The sequence below is a fragment of the Miscanthus floridulus genome, chromosome 11, assembly GCF_019320115.1.
Source record: "Miscanthus floridulus cultivar M001 chromosome 11, ASM1932011v1, whole genome shotgun sequence".
NCBI lineage: Eukaryota > Viridiplantae > Streptophyta > Magnoliopsida > Poales > Poaceae > Miscanthus > Miscanthus floridulus.
The window spans coordinates 87,279,945-87,297,415 of record NC_089590.1 but is presented as its reverse complement, the minus strand read 5'-3'; the positions used below and the strand labels follow the sequence as shown (position 1 = coordinate 87,297,415).

At 51.0% G+C, this 17,471-nt stretch overlaps 1 protein-coding gene, 1 long non-coding RNA gene and 1 pseudogene across 4 annotated transcripts; 1 reads left to right on the top strand and 2 right to left on the bottom strand.

The window, feature by feature from the left end:
- Positions 1–330: 330 nt before the first annotated feature.
- Positions 331–6,087, top strand: LOC136491482 (uncharacterized). Its single transcript, XM_066487797.1, has 10 exons — positions 331–351; positions 427–1,642; positions 1,766–1,873; positions 1,955–2,074; positions 2,303–2,352; positions 2,868–2,981; positions 3,477–4,394; positions 4,865–4,898; positions 4,990–5,260; positions 5,752–6,087. The coding sequence occupies exons 2-10, from the start codon at positions 776–778 to the stop codon at positions 5,769–5,771; spliced, it is 2,502 nt and encodes an 833-aa protein (XP_066343894.1). The 5' UTR covers positions 331–351; positions 427–775; the 3' UTR covers positions 5,772–6,087.
- A 29-nt stretch (positions 6,088–6,116) lies between these two features.
- On the bottom strand, positions 6,117–9,068 carry LOC136491483 (uncharacterized). 3 transcript variants are annotated; one of them, XR_010768051.1, is made up of 4 exons: positions 8,842–9,067; positions 8,525–8,766; positions 6,841–6,871; positions 6,117–6,340 (listed from the first exon to the last, which is right to left on the bottom strand). It is a non-coding gene; the product is annotated as an uncharacterized lncRNA (long non-coding RNA). The 3 variants fall into 3 exon arrangements; XR_010768052.1 differs by having other exon boundaries at positions 8,525–8,706; positions 8,842–9,065; XR_010768050.1 differs by having other exon boundaries at positions 8,525–9,068.
- Positions 9,069–12,587: 3,519 nt separating this feature from the next.
- On the bottom strand, positions 12,588–13,246 carry LOC136492364 (uncharacterized; annotated as a pseudogene).
- Between the last annotated feature and the right edge of the window lie 4,225 nt (positions 13,247–17,471).

Sequence of the window (17,471 nt, the reverse complement as noted above, 5' to 3'; positions counted from 1 at the left end):
AGGTCGCGGTCGCTGCAGGTAGTCGCCGCCGCCGCCTAGGCTGCTCGCCTCCGCCTTTGCCTCGCTCGACGCTCCTCCCTGGGTGCTAGCCGTCCGCTCGCCGGAGCCGCATCCGTTCGCCTAGCACGTTCGCTTTGTCGGAACCGTGCCATGCTCGCCCGCTGCGTCCACTCACGCGGAGCCGCGCCATGCTCGCCCGCCGCGTCCACTCGCCCGCGCCGCTCGATCGCGCGCCAGCGCGCGCTCGCTCGCGTGCTGGTGCTGGTTCTCCGGTGCCGCGTGCGCGTCGGGCGTGGGCGCGGGTGCTGGGGCGAGCTCGCCGGTCGCCGTCGCCGTTGCCGGTGGTCACCGGTGAGAAATAAAAAAAAATCAATGTGTTTTTTTTTTTTTTTTTTTTTTTTTTTTTTGCTAAAACACGTGTTGTAGGTCCATGTACGCCTTCGTGGCCTCCCGGATGTTAAAGGAGGCCGAGGGCGAGTACCTCCGCGCGCGGCGCATGCCGCGGCCTTCCGACCCGGCCCTCCACAACGCGTCCTACGGCATGTTCGAGGGCTACGAGCACGAGCGCGACCCGGACTTCGCGAGCGAGAGGGTGGAGGAGGCCAGGGACCGGGCCCGCGCCTCCTTCGCCCGCATGACGGGTAACGACTTGGCGATGATCCACTGGGTGCTTGAAGCCGGCAGGTAGCTCGGCGCGGGGGACGGGCGCAAGCGGGCCGAGCTCGTCGCCAAGACCTTCCCCAACCTGGGGCGCGCGCAGTACCTCGCGGCGTACATGGACCTGGAGTTCGTGCGTAGCCTCGACGCGGCCATCGACAAGCGCCCGTTCCTGCGCCGCACCCTCGTCATCACCGAGCGCACCGCCCGGGACTACCCCAAATCGGCCGTCATCGCCTCCCTCCACGCGAAGCTCCTCTTCGTCCTGGGTGAGTACGACGCGGCCGAGACGGAGTGCCGCCGCGCGCTGGAAATGAAGGAGCCCGATGACCCGCAGCAAGACTGCATCCCGATTGGGTCAATCAGCGGGGACAACCGTGGCACCAGGCTGGTTTCGCTGGCCTGCGAGTTCCATGAGCTGATCAACAAGATCCTGATGCTGGCCAACGATTACTGGGACTCCATGAGCAGTGAGAGGCAGCGTAACAGCTTCCTTCAGGTCAGGCTCGAAGTGTTGCAGGATGAGTACCTCAAGATTGATCGGTCGTATGCGTTCACCATGTCTGATGTGCGGAGCTTTGTTAAGGAGCACAAGTCTTGGAGGTTCTGGGTTTGCCCCCTTTGTGATCGCAAGAAGTTCATGGACACTGGTTTGCTATTGTCACACATGTGCAGCAGGCACCCAAGGGCAGTCTTGCCGCGGCTTCAGTCAGTATTGGATCAGAAATTGAGTGATGAAGCATTGGAGAGTGATGATTCTCTGGATGGGATGACATTTTGTGAAAATTCAGAACAGCAAGACATGATGATATGCTTCAACAAGAGCAGTGAGGTATTCAAATGGTTGTTCTCTGCACCTTCAAGTGGAGTACGGCCAAAGCCATTTCCTGAAATACGAGAAAAGAAGTGTGAGAAAGGACGTATGCTGCTTGAAAGCATAAAGGACAAAATGAAGACTCTACCTACAGATAGATCTACTACTGAGGTTTGTCAATTTTAAGTGACACCGCATGACTTCGATTTGGCATTTCTTTCTCAGATGAATTCTTGCACTTGTACTTTATATATTAGTGAGAGTCTAATGTTTCACTATATCTTTGCATCGCAGTTCGCCAAGGCTATTCCTGAAATCCAGGAGGGGTGGCATAAGTTTCTCAAATCTTCTGCACTGGATTATCGAGAAGCCATTCTCGAACTTGCAAGATCATTCCTATGTGTTTGTTATCTCTGAATTTTCTTGCTTAGGTCAAGTTATACAGTTGTTTGCTCATATTGTATATGGCAACCATGTTTGCAGAGAGAATTAAAGAAATGCATGACTGAAGATCCAGAACTTGCTTCTAAGTCGATCAGTGCTGCTGATATTGATGCTATATTCACCAAAGAAGTTGTTAATCCTGCCAGCAATGTTGTTGAGGTAAAGATCTAGATGAAGGTTGTTTCTGCTATTTTCACATTTTTCCCAAATAATAATACTAGGGCTATCGATCCGTGGACCACTCTTATATTGTTTTATTGCTTCATTAGTTGATGCAAATAAAAGATAGAAGTAAATTACTACACATGGCGTTTCTTTCAGTACTGTTATCGTTTCATCAGATGATTCGGGAAAAATACAAGTACTAACAAAAGGAATTCCTTTCAGTCTTGCCAAACAGAGGGTGTTCTAATGGTCAGTGGAAATCGTCAAGAAAGGTAATGTCTATATAACAGTCCTGTTTATAGCTTTGATATTGTCAATTGTGTATTAGTTTGATGAACTGATTCAATGGGATGAGCAACATGACATTGTTTAGGGTTGTCTAGAGTAGAACTGGGTTGTTTCAAACACATCTAATGTCCAATTAAGCATATTGTCACAGTCACACAGAAGTTTCTTCAACACTTCTAAACACAGAAACCAAGAGAATTATTTACTTATATTTCTATGATTGTATTTGTGCTTAGATCATTTTTTTTCCAAGCGGGTAGTACAGTTCACCATCTGCATGCAAGGAGGGGTATCCAAATAATCCACTGGTTAATCACACACAAAAAAATAATCCACTGGTTTTCTTTTTAGAAATTTCTCACTGGTTTCCTTTTAGAGTTGCCACTGGTTTCCTTTTTAGAAATTTCTCAAGACTTGTTTGTATACAAATAATCCACTTCCACTTAATGTTCTTTTCTTTTCTCACCTGCTCAGCTCACAAGTTTCATTACGGTTGCAGTAATGTTCACGACGAAGGGGAGAGTTCTGAGAACCCAAGAAAGAATACAGAATCGCCAGATCCGGCAATCAGTGTGGTAGAAAGTGCGACTGACCTTGCTGCAAAATTGGAAAGGTAATGATACTCTGGTTTGTTGTTTCCTGCTTTATACCTTTTTTCTTAGTCAGTTACTTGATGTCCTGCATCTTAGTTTGATTAATGTTGTAAAATGTCAGTTCAACAATGTGTTTTTATCTTTTATTTTATGGAACTTGTGTCATTGCCAGCAAATTGTCATATTGATCCTGACTTAACACTTGATGTAATAAACTATTCGTTATTATCAATTGTTGCAAACTGGCTCAATTTTTTTATATCTTATCATTTGCAATTATACACTCGAATGGAATTACCAGCATGAAATTATTTATAGGTTTCTAGTATAGAAACGGGGTGTCTAATAAAGCATATTGTCCAGTGGTGCCTATTCCTAATATTGGAGTAAACACAAGGAGGCTATTATTTCATCACAATACCCAGCCATTAACCATAATCCTGACACTGGTTTCACTTTTCAAAATTCATCTAGACTTTTGGGTGCTCAACTTACAAGTTTCATTATCATTACAGTGAGGTTCATGTTGAACACAAGAGTTCTGATTCCCCAGCAAGCAGCTGCCAACGCATGGAGAGGGTGACGGAGCGGAAAAGTGGAGACCTCGGCGGCGGCGGCCTCTGCCTAGTACGAAGAGAGGGTGGCGGAGTCGCTGCCTCACGGAGAGGTGGAGAGTCTGGGGCTGGAGGCGTGATGGAGCTGAAGCCGGCGGTGGCAGGGGCCGACCGGCTCTCCTCCCTCCCGGCACAGCTGCAGGACGAGATCCTCGTCCGCCTCGACCTCCGGGACGCCGTGCGCACCTCCGCGCTCTCCCGCGCCTGGCGGGACCTCTGGAAGTCACTCTCGGTGATCTCCCTCTCCTTCCCCTTCAACACGCAGCCCTCGGTCATTGACAGCGTCCTCCTCCCCTACATCGCCCCCCGCGTCTCCCTCTTCGACATCTTCGTCCACGACGCGTCTGCCGGTCGCATCGACGACTGGCTCGTCGCGCTCTCCCGTTGCCGCGTCGAGTCCATTCACATACGTGGCAGACTCACATCATGCTTCAACCTCCACTCCTCCATCTTCTCCTTCGGGGATCTCGTGTCCCTGCAGCTGCAACGCTGCAACATCCCACCCCTCCCCGTAGGATTCGCCGGCTTCCCAGCGCTCCAGGAGCTAGACCTCTTCATTATTAACTTCCCAGCCAGTGGGCAATTGGAGGCTATCATTCGTCGGTCACCCTTGCTTCATACCCTGGATATGTTTGATGTGTTCATCCCTGATGACTACCCAGACTCATTGATTGAGGCGCCCAATCTCCGTCTCCTATCAATCTGTTCAGATTATGACTATGGCTGGCGATTTGGAGAGCTGCCGTGCATCAAATATGCCCACATTGATGTGTTATTCTGTCCACGGCATGAACATGGTTTTGGAGATCTCCTTGCTCGGTTTGCTCGCGTTCAAAGGCTCGCTCTCTTCTTGCCGATACATTATTTTCACTTTGTTCTCCTTACTATGTGCTTTGTTATAAATCGACACTGAAACGCTAGTGCTTGGCGCAAGCTCATTACATAGATCAGGAATGTAAACATAGTCTCATATACTAATGAAATAGTGTGAAAAGCTACACTTATAATTAATAATAAAGGAAACAATCGTTTCATTCCTGCCCTGCTTCCATGTGCCTGTGGTCCCTTGTTTCAAAATAATGCAGAAATCTCATCTGTATTCCTAGACCCTGTATGACTTTTATCCAGTTTCAATGTTCTTATATATATATATATATATTTTGGTCACAGGCTGATGATGTTAAGATGCCGTATACACTTCCATTCACCTTTTATAACTTGAACCTATTGAGGTTATATATGGACTTCACTGAAACGTGCCCCATTTTGTTCATGTTTACCTTGCTAAGGAGTTGTCACAACCTTCAAAACCTAGAAATAGAGGTAATGCTGGATGCTGCCTTTAGTATATTTCCATTTACATTGTTCGAAGGTCATCTTGTTGTTTACAACTGATTTCCTTTTATTGGTGAAGTCGCGGGATGGTGATGGTCAGAGTTTCGAGGCAGATCGGAGGTTCTTAAATGCTCTGTGGACTGATGGCATGTGTGCCAATCTTCAAACTGTGGAGATGAGTAGTATCATTTGGCTTCCAAATGAAATTTCATTTATGAAGCTTGTGCTCTCTAAAGCAAGGCGTCTTCGCACATTGTCTGTTGACAGTCACCCAGATGATTTTGATGATCCAATAATTGACTTGCTAAACTACAAAAGAGCTTCACCTCAAGCTCGTGTCCTGTTTGAAGGTAAAAAAAATTTGATTATGGGTTTCTCTGTTTGAAAGCCTGTTCCATTAATGTTCACCGCTTTCTCTGTTTCATATTGGGATATGTTATTGAGTTTTCATATTAAAGTTTTTTTTGGGGATCTTAGAGGATTTGAAGAATAATGGCAGGAACAGGGAACAAATATGAAAGCATGAAAAGGATGGGAAGACAACAGAGCTTTTTGTGTACTCATTATAGTGTTGCTTCCAGTTTAGTAGCTAAAACATTTCAATGAAGGAACCCAATGGCAGTCTGACTTTTGCCTAGTCAGCACTATGCATATGTTTCCACAAACCTTTGAAGTGTTTCTTTTTATGGAACCTTTTAAGAGTTTCTTCTTGACAAGGCCTTTCTAAGAGTTTGTGGTAGAAGATTATTGGTCTACATAAATGCTACGGTTTCTGTATATTTTGTTTGACCTGCTTTATGTCTGCTTTGATGTAATTTCACAAATTGTTTTCCTTGTGCAGGTTCGGTGCGGCAGTATTAGATGAGGTGGCATCTTCTATGTATTGCTGAGTGCAAGATTGGTTCACTTGAATGAGACAGGACCCGCTTTCTCTGCTGAAGTGTTTTTGTTTTTCTCCATCATATGAGATACGAAGCATGTAGAAAATGGCTCATCCAAGGAACTGGCATGATTTGTTTGTCTTGTTCAGAAGAAGCTGATGTGCTATTGGTTGTTCACTAGTTCAGTAGGATATTCGTGGTAACTAGTATAGTGTCCGTGCTAACGCCACGGCTTTATTTTAAGGATGCACATTGAAACAACCAAACTACGGTGGTACTTCGTCACATAAATAGAGTACAGCAAGACAATTAAAAGAGATTCCAATTCATTGCATCATTCTCAGTATATTATAGAAACTTGTCCTGTACATACACCATTTAGAGAATGTGTATTATACAGCTAAATTTAACCAAAAAAAACATCAAAAACATTTAGCCAGGTATAAAACATAAATTCTCAATTCTTGTTACCGCTACCGATCTGCCAATGTTGTCTTCTTACTTCAGGTGATGTCCAGACATCCCAAACATTCGACTGACCTTTTGGTCCTGCAATGGCTACTCTATCAGTACTACAGATTATTGAAAACAGAATGAAGTTCAATTAAGAACGACAAGCTTAGATAAATGAAGTGCTATGATCTTCGATAAATGCAGGGGTCAACAGATGTCAGTGTACAAATTACAATCATTAGCTGCTTGACCGGATTCCACATGCCAAGCATCCAACTCAAACTAACACAGCCTCCACCAATGCCAAATTTTCATTATTTTACAAAACATGCTGGGTGGTAAGCTGAGTGCGGAGCTGAGGCACGGCGATGAAGGGAACCCCTAGACTGGTGTTCCACATTACTTACCTGATATTCTGTAACTCTCAGATTGATACATGTCAGATTACTTATCTAGAACTCAGTACTAGCTGAACCATGTGTCATGATACTTATCTGAACCATGTTTTAGAATTACATACTTTATAAACAGGGAGTAGCAGAAAAATAGCATAATTATGTATCGTTTATAGAAGGAGGAGAAAAATGATCACTTACCTCCGATCTTTATTTTAGCAATATGCCTGTCCTGTAAGCAAAGCCAGAGAGCATATTGTCATTATTGGCATTCTATAAGTAAAAAACATTTTAATTTGTACCACATCTGATAGGTGGATATTATGCATTAAAGAGAATGATGCAAAGATTTGTTTCCTTCCTACCCCTACTCACAACAATGAATTTGTGGCTGTTGAGGGCGTTCGGCTGGTAGCCTTTGGGCTGATTTTGGATGGTTTTGGATGATTGAATAGTATTCTGTGAGAGGGAATAAGCTGAAACAAGCTGAAACAAGCGGACACAAGCCGGGACATGACCAGCCGAACGCCCTATTCCCATTAGTGACTTCAAGGTGCGGGGAATCCATCAAAATTCAAACAGGACTGACATGGTGCCTGACAGCTAACGCTACGGTAAAATAAAAAATAGGATAAAATTTATAAAAAAGTAAAACGGACAATCAAATTCATTAAGATTCACGTTTCTCGATGATCAAGTTCCTCCCTGATGAACTATTGCTTTTTGGCCTCCAGCCTCCTGTAGGTCAGTTACTCAAATAGCAATATGAAGATATCAAACAAGTTTAAATACAAGTTCTCAATGGACACGAGTTCTATCTTTGCAGTTTCATAATGGTATATGCTGAAGTTACATATCCTTACCAAAATAGAGGCAGGTACAAATTCAAGTTAGATATACCAAAGTTACCGTTTTTTTGTTAAAATCATACCAAGTACACTAAGAACAAGAATACACAGATGCAATTAGAGAAATCACAGTAAAATCTGTTAATCTGGCATTGCATAGTTCCCAGTCAACAAAAGAGCTTCCAGTATGAAGGCAGGATCAAGGGTGCAGGAACAGGAGGCAGAATCTTAAAAGCAGCGTGTACACACTCAATTTACCAATGGCTTCTATGAATTTTCTCCAAAGGCAGTACATCAGAAACAAAATACAGGGGATATCGAAGTGCCTAATTCCTTAGCCCATGAGCTTCCCAAGGATATTCAAAGTATGAATAACGGAGGTGCAGTATTCAAACTACAATCAACTGACGAAAAAATATAGAGGATTATGTTTGCATGTCTTGCATACTTTTTTTTCCCTAGATACAGATTCTCTGGACAAGAATCTAAAACAAAACAAGGCACAGCTTATTCCAGATTAGGAAGTTTGGACAGTTGCTATGCCTAACTTATGCAATTAGGCCTTCAAAAAGAAGCATTTATAATCCCGCACAACATGACATATTCACACTCAATGAAATACAAGAGGGTATATAGTTATGGCTTTTTTAAGCTTTTCCATATCATATTCCAGTCATCAACTAATTCCTCATGACGCTAATAACTGGAGGTACCACGGGCTTGCATTGGAGATAAAATGGGTTAGAACCTAGAATTGATGACAGCTAGAGTGACAACACTTGATCATGCAAAAAAAAATGCATTGCCATAACTGATGGCCAGCACGTTCACTCGACAAACTTGTATTAAAATACATTAACTGAGCTCTACATTTACAAGCGTATATGATAGGAAGTGAGTGGTCCCTTTCACAGGGATTTTATGCAATTAGTCCTTTTTTTTACCAGGGATTGAAGTACAATGTAGCAAGCACACCACATGGATAGCAAGAGATATATTGGCTGGTACCAGTGAATCCGTAACTGTAAGTATTTTACCTTGGGCAGTGTCTCCAGGAACACTTCGGGGATTTCCATCTCCACGAGCACATCGCTGTTAATCGCCATGGCCGCCTTCAGTATCTGGTTTGCACAATCCCTGCTCTGCTGCAGCTTCCTCCTCGCATCCTCGGATAGCCCCTTGGGCGGCACTCGTGAGCAGGGCAACCACCACTTCTCCTCTTGCCGCACCGACGGCCGGCCACAAGACGAGGAGGAGGAGGACGAAGAACAAGAACTTGCTGTGAGAGGAAAGAACAAGAGGGGATTTTGGAGTGAGATCTAAGCAAAATAGCGAGGGGCGGGGCGCCGCTTACCGGAGAGGTCGGAGGCCGGCTTGGAGAGGTAGAAGGCGGTGGCCGATGCCGGGGTGGGGAGCGACGAGGAGGAGGACGCGAGGCGGGAGACAGTGGCGGAGGACGTCCCAGGCGTGGCGGCGGCCTGGGAACCCTAGTCGCGCGCCGTTTCCCGCGACGAGAAGAGGAAGTGCGGATGGAACAGAAGGGAAAAAAGAAAAACAATGGGCGTGGGTGTGGAATCGAACCGTGGCCAACGGAGGCGCGGGCGTGGGCGGGGCGTGGACGGCTGGTTGCAGGCAGACACACTAAACACGAGCCGTCGGATCTGGATGACTAATGAGAGAGAATGCTAAGAGATAATCTGGTGTATCCATTTTGATGGTGTTATATTTTCTGGGTGCATTCATGGGTGTAGATGTAGTATAAGTCATGACTGTGGAGCAGACATTTGTTATGTGACTGTAGATTTATTCTAACTGGTGTATTATAGGGTAGGGTAGATAAATACCCAGAGTTGTTTGGTTAATGAAGCATACCTCTAAGCTTGACTGAGTTGGTGAAAATACGATTATCCTTTCGTTGAGCTGTCCTCTGGGCCTCCAAAACTTGTTGCTTGCCAAGCGGGGCTCATGCAATAGCCAATCCGTGGAGTGTTGTTTCTCGCTGAATTTCTTTACTGTTTAGTGAAATACTCTTGTTTGTTTGGTCCGGTTCCAGTTAATGAGTTGCATCTTTCCAACATTAATTTCCCTAGTTTTGCCTGGCTAATTGGCCTTTGATGTTGTTGCATCAGCATTGTTGCTGCTAGTGTTGCTTCGACTCTGAAACAGTGCAACGCTGCGTTGTTGCTCTCAATGCATGCGCCGTTGCATGCCCTGGGCATAATGATGGTTTGTGCCGGGCGTCTGTAGTTCTGCACCCAAAAAAAAATGCTAGCATTTCCAGGCGACGATGCGTTCAGGTCTGCAATGATGGAGGGATCTGACAAGACTAGGGATGTGCGATCTGCTCGGTCTATAATCTGTGATAGTTGGAGAGCTATGGTTTTGTAACTTTTGTGAAGGGAATCGGGGGGCCGGTGAGGGTGAGGTGAGGTGAGGTGGTGCGGCGCCGCGGCTCCGGCGTCACGAAGCGAATGCGATGCAGGTCGCGTGCTGAGTGCGCCTGCCGGTGACCCCCTCGTGATTGGGCTGGATTTGGCCCACTTTCCATCTCCATGCAAGTCGAGCCGAAACGAGGTTTTGGGCGGACATTTACAAAAATCTCATAGTTATGGGTAGATTGGCTTATTGAGTTCTTTCCTTTTTTTTCTTTTCTTGGATTGCTATTTTTTTTGGGAAAAATGTTATTTTCATATAGAAATGTATAGGTTAGTTGTGTCTAAACTGCCAATCCAAACTTGTTCATTTCTCTAAAGTTTTGTTGTACTGTTGAGGCGGTCGTCTCGCTCTCTAGAGTTTTCTTTTTCTGAAAAGGAGAGTTGTGCTGTTAGAGTGTAATAATGCTTTTTTATGTATATGCATCCGTTCTTATAAAGTTATAATCCAACATTTAGGGCTCATCTCAATTTTCCTATATTGTAATAATGACCAATGCATATAGGACTAAATTCAGGAACCATAGTGTCAAGAACCGCATACGCCAGGCGAAAATCTGTAGCCGAGAGATTTCTAGGCCATGTGCGGGTCTACATCGATGTCGATCGCGCCACCTGCGACGCAAGCTGCATTGGATGCCGACCATGTTCATTATCCATTGTCGGATCCAAAGAAGGCATAAACAACCGTACTGAATCATCATAATTGACGATACACTGAGTACTAACAAAGAACCAATAACAAATTAAAGAATCAATAACGACTCATGTTTACACACTCTGTACATGCATGCCGTGTGTGCCTAACCGTAGACCGTAGTACCCTACGCGATCTAACCACCTTATTAGCTTGACACCAGAAAACGATCGCCGATCCAACTGCTCCAAGCAACAGGCAGGCAAACACGTGCTACAGTAGTACGCTTGCATGGACCGATCCACAGCTATGATTACGGAGCAAAACCCCGATCGCACGCTAATGATACCTGTCCCGGTACCGAGAGGCGAGGGGTGGATCATGCATGACCATCGAGCAGGTCGTCACATGGATCGCGAGAGAATCCACAGTTAAATACACAGCGTCCGACAAGCCTCACTTATCGAGCAACATCGTATTCCCTTGGAGCGGTTGAGGATGCAGCTCGCTCTAGCTGGACCCTTCTCTTACATCATCATGTGCCTGACCTACTTAACATTATTTACAATTACAACGACCGGCCTTCTTGCACTGCGGCATCAGTAGCGCACACATATACGATCCCAGTGAAAATTAGTCTACTTCCGGTGTACTTGAGCTGCTCATTACGGGTAAGCATCGATTTTAAGTTTTTAACCTAGGGCATGTTGCTAAATTGTTAACTTTGCGCCAACCGGTTTAAAATTTGAACCGCGCGCACGGGCCCCGACTGTTCCATCGCAGGGACCACAGCGCCGGTGCAGAAAAATTTACAGTGCCCCATGCGGCATCGTCCGGTGCACCGTCAGAAGCCCCGCACGGCGGTGCCGGTGTCGTCGCCTTCCCGCCACCATTCTATATTCCCGCGGCCACCACGGTCCACGAGCCACGGCGGACCGCGGATGGCGACGGCACCAGGCCACTAGCGGTCACGTGGGTCCCGTCGGCCCCTGCGCCTCGTCACCCAGGTCCCTGCAGCCGAGTGCTGACAGGCGTGGGCCACGAGAGTCCGACCTGGCGTACGTCGCGCTTCCGCCTCGTGCTCTTGCCTTCCTCCCGCGCGCCGCCAGCGCCCAGCGGGTGTCCGCGCCAAAACACCGGGCAGCGCGGCGCCCGTGCGGCGGACGGCCACGTGCTGCGGCTGGAGACGACCCGCTGCCCCGGCGTCGTGGTGCGCGTTCGGATCTGCCGATCTGGACAGGAGAGCAGGAGCAGCGTCGTGGGCTCATGGCGGGCTGGTTGGATTGGATGGACGGATTCAACGGGACACGAGGGGGAGTAGCAGTAGGCAGAGGCACAGCGGCTGCTGTTCCGTCACTGACTTACTGTGGCTCGTGCCGGGATTTGTTGTTACTGGAAGCGCCATGAGATGGCGGGACCCACCGACCCGGGTGGCATGGTCGCTCCACAGTATACTGACGTGGTTAATTGTCTGACGTACCCCGATCCGTCGAATCATGAAATTTCTTCCACCGACAGCGAGGAGAAGTAACACCACGCCGATCAATGCAAAGAAAGAACGCGTTACGATCACAGATTCACAGTTGGTGGGTGGTACAGGTAGTACTTATTTTTCAAATTTCCAGACGAAACGAACTGATTTGTAATGCGTCACGCTTCCATTTTGTCAGCAACCAATATTAAGGTACCCAAAGAGAAAAAGTTAATAACCATCATTAATTCATCCGAGCAGTCAAGAGTGCGACTATAACTTCAAGAGAAAATTCCTTCAATGCCATTAAAAATTATAACCATCTCTTCCTTGCCATTCAAAATTACATGATGTCTTCATTGCCATTAGTTTTAGATTTTATGTTCTCTCGTTGCCACTGCTGTTACAGAGGAGTCACGGCATCACTTCGCTCCCGTTCCCGACGTCCAGACACCATCCCACGGTTCAAAAAAGTGCCTCCTAGCGGCGGCTGGGCTGATGTCACCATGCTGCCACAGCTGTGGTGACAGCGGCGGGAGGTAGGTCAGTCCATCCGTCAGTCAGGGGCGCGCCCCCACCGACTGCGCGAGCTGCTCGACCTTGACGGCGATCTCCGACGGCAACCGCATGGCGGGGCACGGCCGCTCCTTGCAATGGCGGAGGTCCAGCCCCAGCGCGTCCGACACGTCCTCGGAGCTCCACCCGGCCCGCCGGAGCGAGTCGGAGCACCGGTCGGCCTTGAGTAGGAGCGCGTCGAGCACCGTGTCTGAATCCACCGCGGCGGGGGCGGCCTCCTCGCCGTCGAACACCCCCCGGAGGCCACCACTTCGACCATCTCCGTCACCTCCGTGTCCCTCCACCTGCCCTGCCTCAGCACGTGGCCTAGCCGGTCAAGGTAGCTGTCCACCCAGTGTGGGGTCCTGGACCGCCTGGCCGCCGGCGGCGGCGACGCGCACCCGGAGGACCGTGACGACGCGGTGGACGTCTCCGACGAGGACGAGTCGCGGCGGCGGCGGTCGGACGCCGCGTCGCTCCAGAACTCGATCCAGCGCGGCGCCTTGCCGCCGCACGCCGCGTCGAGGCTGCGGCGCGTGCACGGCGTTGGCGCGGCGGCCTCGTCGACGTGCTGCTGCTGCGGCGCCACCGGTGTCGGCACCGCCCGTGGGTCCAGCAGCTGGAAGCATGCGTCGACCGTGAGCCCGTGGAAGCGCTGCACGCGATGCGCGCCGTGGCCATTGGCCCGTTCCACTGCGCCGACCGCGACCTCCCCTTCCCCAACGACGCCAAGCTCCCGTTCATGCGGTACCTGCAGGACCAGTGCGGCCTCGACGTGGATGGGTACGTCGCGGTGCTCTCCCTGGAGCTCGACCGCATCCGCGATGAGTTCGGCGTCGACGACGACTCGGACGGGGCCGCTGTGGAGATTCTGGAGAACGAGGAGAAGCTGTTGGAGATACTGCTGCTGGACAGCTGCTTCGTCCTGGTGGTGAGCTTGATGCTCAGCAAGACTGGCACAGGCAACACCGCCGGCACAGGCAAGACCGGCAAGACCAAGGGCACGTACCAGGTGCGCCGTGCGTGTGGGCGAAGGGCCGATCCATCCCGGCGTCTGGTCCAGCGCCCGGTGGCTCAAGCGGCACCGGGCAACGCATGAGGTACGACGCATTGGCGGCTCAGCGCCTATGGCGGCCTGGCGCGCGCGTCGTCGCCGTGCCTCTCTGTGCTTGCGGACTTGCGTTCATCCGCTTGCACGCTATCCAGTGCGGCAGCGGCGCACTACCATGCGCGTGTCCACATATAGTACTCGGGCGTCAGGACGCCATGCCCTGCGAGGAACCACTTCGTGTCCACGACTCCGCAGAGTAGTTGTCCCATGCCCACGCACTCCATCGCCTGCTGTGCCGCCGCGTTCATCTCTTGTTCATACCCATTGGCCGTGGCAACTGATCTGTGTGTCTGGGCGTCTGGCTGATTCGGCAGTGGTGGATCTGCCCTGCTCTTTGCCGTAGTTGGCATGCCGTTGGCGAACACGTTGGTGTGCAGCGTGTACGGCTTAGCCGCTCATGTTGCCCAGGATAACTCGAGGTCGACCTTCGTCGTGGACATCCCGTGGCCCCTCCAAAATAAACTGCAGCATCATCAGAAACCCGTCATTAGGATCTAGAGGCGATACTCCATCGTGCATGCTTCACTGAAAGCTGCGACCAATCGAGGAAGCTATAACGCCGTTACCTTAAAATGGATGGAATGGCAATAAAGAGAAGAAAAATCTATATGAATGGCAATGAAGGGAAGACATAATTTTGAATGGCAACGAAGGTATTGTTATAATTTTTAATGGCAATGAAGGAATTTTCTCTAACTTCAACTGACCCGCAGGTGCGTAAGCTCAGGCTCCGCCTCGTTCGACACCAAGGCCGTAGGCTCCGCCTCGTCCGACTCTTAGGTTTGCGCTCCGCCTCGTCCGACACTGAGGCCGCAGGCTCTGTCTCGCCCGGGCTCTGAGGGCTGGCTCCGCCTCGCCCGACCTCTGAGGGCTGGCTCCGCCTCGCCCGACCCTTAGGTTTGCGCTCCGCCTCGCCCGACCTCTGAGGGCGGGCTCCGCCTCACCCGACACAGAGGCCGCGGGCTCCGCCTCGCTCGACCTCTGAGGGCTGGCTCCGCCTCGCCTGGCCTCTGGGGGCAGGCTTCGCCTCGCCCGGCCCTTAGGTTTGCGCTCTGCCTCGCCCGACCTCTAGGGGCAGGCTCCGCCTCGTCCGACACCGAGGCCGCAGGCTCCGCCTGGCCTGGCCTTTGGGGGCAGGCTCCGCCTCGCCCGACTTCTGAGGGCTGGCTCCGCCTCGTCCGATCTCTGAGGGCTGACTCCGCCTCGCCCGGCCTCTAAGGGCGGGCTCCGCCTCACCTGACTCTTAGGTTTACGCTCCGCTTCGCCCGACCTCTCGGGGCTGGCTCCGCCTCGCCCAGCCTCTGGGGGCGGGCTCTGCCTCGCCCGACCCTTGGGTTTGTGCTCCGCCTTGCCCCACCTCTGAGGGTTGGCTCCGCCTCGCCCGGCCTCTGGGGGCAGGGTCCGCCTCGTCCGACCCTTAGGTTTGCGCTCCGTCTTGCCCGACCTCTAGGGGCGGGCTCCGCCTCGTCCGATACTGAGGACGCAGGCTCCGTCTCGCTGGGGCTCTGAGGGCTGGCTCCGCCTCACCCGACACCGAGGCCGCGGGCTCCGCCTCGCCCGACCTCTAAGGGCTGGCTCCGCCTCGCCCGGCCTCTGGGGGCAGGCTCCGCCTCGCCTGACCCTTAGGTTTGCGCTATGCCTCGCCTGACCTCTAGGGGCAGGCTCCGCCTCATCCGACACCGAGGCCGCAGGCTCCGCCTCGCTCGGCCTCTGGGGGCAGGCTCCGCCTCGCCCGACTTCTGAGGGCTGGCTCTGCCTCGTCCGATCACTAAGGGCTGACTCCGCCTCGCCCGGCCTCTAAGGACGGGCTCCGCCTCACCTGACTCTTAGGTTTGCGCTCCGCCTCGCCCAACCTCTGAGGGCAGGCTCCGCCTCACCCGACACTGAGGCCGCAGGCTCCGCCTCGCCCGACCCTTGGGTTTGCGCTCCAACTCGCCCGATCTCTGAGGGCGGGCTCTGCCTTGCCCGACACCGAGGTCGTGGGATCCACCTCGCCTGACCTCTAAGGGATGGCACCGCCTCACCCGACACCGAGGTCGCGGGCTCTGCCTCGCCCAACCTCTGAGAGCTGGCTCCACCTCGCCCGACCTCTAGGGGGACTCTGCCTCGACCAACCCTGAGGCCGGGGGATCAATCTCGCTCAACGAAGACCCATACCGTCGCCAACCACTCTAGGTCCAACCGAATGGCCCTGGGTCAAAGCTCTAACACCAGGGAGGTGACCGGCACGTCCTGATATAACTCGTGGCCGTGACGGGTCATACCTAGGGATTCACATTAGGAACAGCGTCGGACGTACCGGTGGTGTTCTGCCTAACCCTCATACGAGCACTGACAGGCGCATCAGTTCACCACGACGTCCGCTAGGACGGAGTGGATCGCCATGACTAGGAGACGACGCCTGCGCATGGCGCCAATGATGGACAGGGCCATGATGTGGAGCTATCCCTATTGACGTCTACAGGGTCGACATGACCCACGTGAAAGAAAAGAAGGACCCAGCGATCATGAAGGACTTCTTCTCCTTCTCATCCTCCTCTTTTTTTCTCCACTGTAACCCGTGCTTTCTCTTGGTCTATAAAAGGGAAAGCACGGCATCCCATAAAGGGCATCGCAACACATCGCATCAATTGGGACTCAAATCCATTAAACATCGAACCGACCAGAACACACAAGCACACAGTCGGGAAGCGACGAGCTCTTGGCACCAGTTCGCTCCTCTCACCAGAGACTTGGGACCTATCCCCTCTCGACCGTTTGTAACCCCTACTATGAACTTTCAGTGCTAGTAACACGAGCGGCAGCAACGAACTAGACATAGGGACATTCTGCTCGAACCAGTATAAACCTCGTGTCCTCTTAGCACACCATCTGAGCTAGACACGCAATATTAGAAATTTACTAGCCGGTGGCAACTCAAAATACCAACAGTTGGTGCACCAGGTAGGGGCCTTTTGCACGTCTCGATATCCACACTAGGTCTTGGATGGCTAGTCACAACCTCAGCTGGGTCCCAAGCGTGCATGTGTGCTTTGGGGACCTAGAATTTATCATCATAACGGAGGGAGAGTTTGCAATGGCTCCCACCACCGTCCGACCTCTCCATTTCACCAGCCTCAATGCGGTCGCTGAGGCACTTGAGGAGCTACAGCTGCACGCACCGGAGGCCCACGCCCTCGAAAGCGACCAGCTCCTTGACTTTGACTACGGGAGGTTAGAACGCCAGCTCAGTGCCTTCCTAGGACCTTGACTATCCCAAGAGGACCTGCGCCACCTCATCTTCTCGTTCGCTAACGTCATGGTGTAGTTTGCCAGAGGAGAGCCGCTCTCTCCAGAATACCCCATCCGGAGCACCCCAACAGCACTCTTGTTTCGTCTCCACAATGCCGCATAGACCGTTGGCTACCTTGTGGCGCAACGCACGCCTTCTTTCTCCGTGAACGACGAGTTTGTAGGGATGACCGAATATGTCGCGGAGTCTTTCCATGACCTCCTCGCGAAAGAAATGGAGTCACCCTCCGCCTCTGACTCCAGCAGGGGGAGCCATCACCCCTTTTGTGAATGTTTTATGGTAGGTACCCCCGAGGAACACGTTGGAAGCATCCATGAGGAGGAGGCTACCCCGACAAATGACCTTGACGATGAGGTCGAGGGAGATACAGGGGCTCCACCTTGTTTGCGGATGGAGCAGCTGAAGGCCTGGCACCAAGAGCTCGAGGAAGCATGATTCCAGCTTGAGCAGGAACATGCGGAGCTCGATCAATAGATTGAGCGCCTA

Bases quoted from the DNA above. Each gene is read 5' to 3' on its own strand.
- LOC136491482 (XM_066487797.1), top strand. From the start codon at position 776: ATGGACCTGGAGTTCGTGCGTAGCCTCGACGCGGCCATCGACAAGCGC. The intron at 1,643-1,765 runs GTTTGTCAATTT...TTTGCATCGCAG, and splicing joins CAGATAGATCTACTACTGAG to TTCGCCAAGGCTATTCCTGA. The intron at 1,874-1,954 runs GTTTGTTATCTC...CCATGTTTGCAG, and splicing joins TTGCAAGATCATTCCTATGT to AGAGAATTAAAGAAATGCAT.